The 6,099-nt window shown below is 35.8% G+C and overlaps 1 protein-coding gene across 3 annotated transcripts; it reads right to left on the reverse strand.

Moving 5' to 3' along the window:
* Positions 1–3,110: 3,110 nt before the first annotated feature.
* Positions 3,111–4,821, reverse strand: LOC109863023 (deoxyhypusine hydroxylase). 3 transcript variants are annotated; one of them, XM_020443199.1, is made up of 3 exons: positions 4,642–4,821; positions 3,920–4,273; positions 3,111–3,835 (listed from the first exon to the last, which is right to left on the reverse strand). In XM_020443199.1, exons 2-3 carry the CDS (start codon positions 4,197–4,199, stop codon positions 3,204–3,206), a joined length of 912 nt encoding a protein of 303 aa, XP_020298788.1. In that variant the 5' UTR covers positions 4,200–4,273; positions 4,642–4,821; the 3' UTR covers positions 3,111–3,203. The 3 variants fall into 3 exon arrangements, with proteins under 3 accessions (XP_020298788.1, XP_020298790.1, XP_020298789.1); XM_020443201.1 differs by having other exon boundaries at positions 4,499–4,821; XM_020443200.1 differs by having other exon boundaries at positions 4,465–4,821.
* Between the last annotated feature and the right edge of the window lie 1,278 nt (positions 4,822–6,099).

The raw sequence follows: 6,099 nt of genomic DNA on the forward strand, positions 1-6,099 counted from the left end.
AATTCCACGAGATCTGCTACTTGCGTTTAATGTAGAACGGCCTTTGAGTTCCACTTTTGTGGAAATACGGCTAAAACCAGCGGCTGAAACCGTCGTAAAAAATTACAATAGGATGGCCGCTCTCAGGTTTCTCTCTGGTTGTAGGCCGTAATATTAAGAAATTGACCAATCACAGACAAAGTACAGAAGAATAATCGATTGTGATTTGTCAATTTCTTACTGTTACGGCCTACAACTCTCCATTGTAGACGGCTCTTAAAGTCGTAAACAATTTAACCAACTACAGACCAGTATTAGCTAGAATATTGGCCTGTGATTGGTTGATTTACTTACGACCTTACGATTACGACTAAACTTTTGTCACGTGCAATGCTCTTAAGACCGTTCTATATAAAGACCTATCTACATAAAGGGCCGTCTACAATGGAGAGTTGTAGGCCGTAACAGTAAGAAATTGACCAATCACAATCGATTATTCTTCTGTACTTTGTCTGTGATTGGTCAATTTCTTACTATTACGGCCTACAACTCTCTATTGTAGACGGCCCTTAAGACGCAGATACGGGTCGCAAGTCGCAGGTCTTGCGCACAGACTTCTATATACTACACTAGACCGCTAACTCGCGTGATTTCAGCGTAGATAATGGCTACAAAATCTATGTACAATGGGGGTACTGTGGAATGCGGGTTTCATTGGTTGATTTTGACGATAAGGAGAGTTCATCCAATCATTGTCTATATACTTATGTACGTGCGCNACGATGCATGCGCAGATAGCAATTCAGCAGTTCAGCATAGTAAAGGTTATATGGCGGTTGACGGCATAAAGCACACATTAAAAGAAACGAAAACCAATATGCCAAAATATTGTTATGTTTTTGGCTGCCAAAATAAGGCAGACAAAGAAAAAAACCTTACAACTCAATCAGCTGTCAAACATGACGGCCATCTTGCATTCTTCAGTACCCCCATCTTCCCTCTCCATGACGACTTAAGTACATAGATTTTGTAGTCAGCCGTACATAAGAAGCTAGCGGTCTAGTATACTATAAAAGTCTGTGGTCTTGCGGAATTGACCAATCACATTGATCAAATCAGTAAATCAGCCAACGTGATTGGTCAATTCCGCGAGACCTGCTACTTGCGTTTGCGTCTTGCTTAATGTAGAACAGGCTTTAGAACTTACTACCAGAGCGCTCTTAACACGCCAAAAACCCTCCAATCATAGTTTTGTACCGTTATTCCGGAAATATTTGAATGGGGACTTTGAATTTTGAACGTCTAACTCGTAAATTACCTTAATTTGCGAGTGTAATGACTCGCTAAACTACCGAGCTTCCACTGGAGAGCTTATCGCGTTGACAACCTCGATCACACAAAAGAAAAAGAAAAAGAGAGAAAAACGGACGCAATGAAGACTGTAAAAGATCTCACGCACGGTTTTTAGTCTTAGTCAGACCAAATTGAAAGACTGTAAGAAAAGTCTCAGGGCGATGTCCCATTGAGCGGAAATCTATAGCGGAACGGAATGTGCGGAACCAGCTCGACCAATCATAGCCATTCCGTTTTCTTTCCTTCGCTTTTTCTGTGGTTACGATTGGTCGAGCTGGTTCCGCACATTCCGTTCCGCTATAGATTTCCGCTCAATGGGACGTCGGCCTCAGACTGGCTTTTGCTCCTCACGTGCAGGGGCGTGCGCCATAGAAGCAAAGAAGAAGAAGATGAAAGACTGTAAGGATGCAAAAGATGATGAATGAGATAATGATACAAAAAAGCGCACAAACTTTTCATTTTAAAGAAGTTATTGCACAAAGGTCATTATGATGTCATTTTGACTTTACTACTCTGACTCTTTGACAAAGTAATGATCTTTTGAGGTCAAAGTGACGTCATTTTGACTTTTTTGTGACTTTTTGTTCTCCTTGGCTGCGTTCAGAAATTTACTCGTCGGGTAGAGTAGAGTTGAACGTGGTAAAACATAAAACTCTACTCAGAGTAGCATTTAGGAAGTGACTTTCCGAACGAAGAATAGAGTAAATAACAATGGCAGATCAGAATCGGAAAAATCAGATATTTTTGATAGTAACACTTGTAACATGTAATCATAAATTACTGTTACATATGTTGCGTGACGTCCCGCAATTGGCTCGACACATGCAACAGTTTTAATGTTTTCCATTATAATCTGTTTTTATTGCTTCGTCACTTTGCGCCAAAATAGGCTGCGTTCCGATATTCATTACCAGAACTCGAAATCTATAACACATGTGATGTGAAATATACATTTTTAATACTGGGAGTGATAATCGGAACGCAACCATAGTACGGGTTATTTATTAACCACAGAAAATCCAAAGGTTAAAAAAATACTCTTAGAGTTAACTCTAATGTGATTACTCGATATTTTCGAACGCCACTAGTGTGTTAATTTTGGCTAACCCAAGTTAATTTCTGAACGGCAGCGAGTAACTTTTTAACCCAGAGTTGAATTTCTGAACGCAGCCCTTGGGATGTAAAAGTAAACTCTGCAATATATATAATAAAATAAAATAGCAATAGTAACTGGACAAAAGAAAATTGTTTACTAATTTTTATATAAAACCAACAACTGTTCATGTATTTCTATATAAAACCAACAATTTATTCATATTTTTTAAATATGCAAGATACTTCAACTTTTAATAAATAAACTTTTTAAAAATATATAGATATCTAAGACATGAAAACAAACTCATGCACTTGCGTTAATTCATAAATCTTTTTACATTTGATCAGATATGATTGAGTTTCGAGTGCAAAAAAATTATAAACTTACAATTTAGCAACAAGTCTGTTTTCATCTCTCTCCGATGTCTATATATTGTTAAATTTTATCTATTAAATTTGAAACATTTTGCATATTTGTGCAATGTTTGAATATTACAAATACATTGCACTGTAACATTATTGTAGTCTTGCATTGTAATATTTTTGAAGGCAGACATTTCAACGTTGCCGTAAGCCTGCAATAACATTGCAGAAATATTTTGCAACTATTACGCAATATTACAAATGTTTCACTGTAAAATTATACAATATTACTGCAATATGTCGGTGCTGTATGGAATAACTATCAGTAATAATTTTTATTATGCCATTCTTTTGTTAAGAAAACAATAAATATATAATATTACAATATATACGTGTCATACAAAGATATAATTCTATGCAGCGATCTTGGCCAATGTGTCAGCGTATTGGAACTCCGAACTGTTTTCGTAATCACACATGTCCAGAGCAATGATGCAACTTTCGCGGACGACTCTTTTACTGTCATTGAGATACTTGTGCAATATCTCGTAGCATTCGGGAGTGGCGATGGAGCCTAATGCCTCTGCACACTCGTGCCTGACCATCTCATTTTCTTCTGTATTTTCCAATGATGCTTGTAATCCTGGCACAGATATCTTTTCTTGAAGTTGTCCTAGCACAAATGCTATTTCGTGTCTGAACAAAGCACTGCCAGCTCTTAAGCCTTCGACAAGAGCAAGAATGCTATCTGCAGTGCCTAAATTTCTTAGAGAAAACATTGCTCTATATCTATCAAACAATGACTTCTTTTCATTCAATAAAATTTCCCTTAAAATATTTACATCTGTTATTTCTGTTGGTGGTGCGGGATCAATAGTTAGAAATAAATTGTTTTGCAAATTCTTTGTATTTTTTGTAGACTGCAGCCATCTCAATCGACTCATCGCTAACTCACAAGTCTCTGCTACTTCAGGTATTGGATCTTTACAGTATTTTTCTAACAATGGAATTACACTTAATTCACCAATAGCACCCAGTGCTTCTCCTAATGAGAGAATATATAAATGTTTAATGTCTATTTTGTTTTGACTGTTGAAAATTAGACAGAGGACTTTTATAGAACACATACCTGCTTCATGACGTACCATTGGTTCCTGTGACAAATCTTCAAGGACGCTGGTTAAAATATCAATAGCAGCAGGATCTTGCATCTGACCTAAGCAATATGCAAGTTCATGCTTCAACAATGCTGACGAATCTTCGAAGCAAGCACGAATTTGATCTATTGCAATAAGACCGCCAATGTTTTTTAGAGTAAATAGAGCACGGAATCTTTCCTTCAGCGGTCTAGTAGGATCATTCAAAACCTTGCCTATCCTTAAAATATCACTTTCATTTGCCTGTATCATTTTTGTTTTCAACTTTATATGCTAATTAAGTCAAAATCTCCTGAATAGAAAACAAAAGTGTATGAATCTCAAACCTGTAAAATAATATTATATGTTTAAAAAATATCATCAAACATAAATGTAAATATACAAATATTAATATAATCTATACGCTTTTTATAATCACATAAAACCAAAGATATTTTTAACAAAAAATAAATATTGATAAACTTTAAAAAAGGTTTTTAGTTAAAGCACCATGTTATCAAACAATTAGTTTGGTCACCTTTGATGTAAATTAAATCGAGTGATTAACTCACAATATTGAGCGATTCTCAAATTAATCAATCAGTTGACTTAAGTTCAAATTCATAATTTACAAGTTTGTTGATTTGGATTTTTTACTGCTTTTGAAACTTTGAAAGAAAGTCCGCCACTATGTCAAAAAGAGTATTGAACTTACTTAAAGTTGTCTACAGCAAGAAACAAGGTTCTTCTACTTCTTTACTTATATGGCGCATGAAGAGAAGAACAAAAGCCAGTCTGTAAGAAACAAGGTTGGTTTACAACCAATTTTTTCACTTCTAGATAAGTTTTCGATAACTTTGGGTACTTTCCAACTACGTACACAGGCGACACTGGTCTAGTTTCCACCGAAACATTAATTCACACCTACTGCGGCGTTGAATCAAATTTAAGTCGATGGAAACACGTCAAATTGCNCTCAATTCACTTTTGCTTCGATCTATAAGTTTTACCGGAGTGGCAGCAAATTGACATACAATTTTAATCGGTGGAAACGTTTGAAACTAAATAATGCCAACCTCTATTTTTCATTATGTCTGCATTATGTCGGGTCTTGTTAAGAAGTCGATGCAAGTTGAAAATAAAAAGATACAATATATGATTGAATCATTTCCGCGGAGTCAATTAGAAGTTTCTCGGATTATATTCTTTTCAGGTTATGTCTGTTTATATTTACACAAACGAGTTTTAAATTGGCTCTACTGAAATATTAATTTTTCTTACTTCTATTCTACTTCCAATGGAAACGGAACACTAAATTTGATCTGTACCGGAGTGGAACCGAATTGAGGATTTCGGTGGAAACTAGACCACTGTGTAACACAGTGTCCATTAATGTGAGAAAGAGCATATCAGTGTGTCTCACTCACACTAATGGACACTGTGTAACCAGAGAGAAGCCTGAGAGCGGCCACGGCCATAAGAGTTTCTGTCATAGCAAAATCGCCCCGTACACTAGCAAATGTCCACGGGTGGTGCACATTGGAACTACGCAGACATGTCCACGAGCGACTTGTCGATACGTATGGCTATGTCCACGCATGGACATGGTTTTATTCCGTGCTATGTGCTGTGGACATGGTTCTATTTCGTGCTATGTGCGGTGGACATGGTTCTATTTCGTGCTATGTGCGGTGGACATGGTTCTATTTCGTGCTATGTACACGTCGGTATACAAGTCGGTACAGACTTGTCGCGTATGATAACGTGAAATGCGCTTTCTCAAGATATACAGAGTTGGAGTTGTTCCACTTTCAGATAAAATATCGGACAGTTTATCTAATAATTAATTATCATTTATTTTTCCACGTTATTTATCCCATGATATCTCAATTGTAAATAGAAAATGTTACAATGAAAACCACGGAACGAATCATTTGTGAATTAAAAAGAAAAAACATTTAATNAAACTTATAGTTCAATTTCGAATTTTGTAGAGTATTAATAGAGAAATAATAGANAAAAAATGATTACCTGACATTGTTCTCATAGATCTCAATCAAAGTACTTACAAAAGAAAAAAGATTAATGTGAGAAAGAACTTGCAAATATATATCTATATATATTAATATTTTATATAATTTGAATCTACATATACAAATATATAGAGAATATA

Source organism: Pseudomyrmex gracilis, unplaced genomic scaffold (assembly GCF_002006095.1).
Source record: "Pseudomyrmex gracilis isolate BER0280 unplaced genomic scaffold, ASM200609v1 scaffold_2918, whole genome shotgun sequence".
NCBI classification, from domain to species: domain Eukaryota; kingdom Metazoa; phylum Arthropoda; class Insecta; order Hymenoptera; family Formicidae; genus Pseudomyrmex; species Pseudomyrmex gracilis.

Bases quoted from the DNA above. Each gene is read 5' to 3' on its own strand.
- LOC109863023 (XM_020443199.1), bottom strand. From the start codon at position 4,199: ATGATACAGGCAAATGAAAGTGATATTTTAAGGATAGGCAAGGTTTTG. The intron at 3,836-3,919 runs GTATGTGTTCTA...TTCTCTCATTAG, and splicing joins AATGGTACGTCATGAAGCAG to GAGAAGCACTGGGTGCTATT.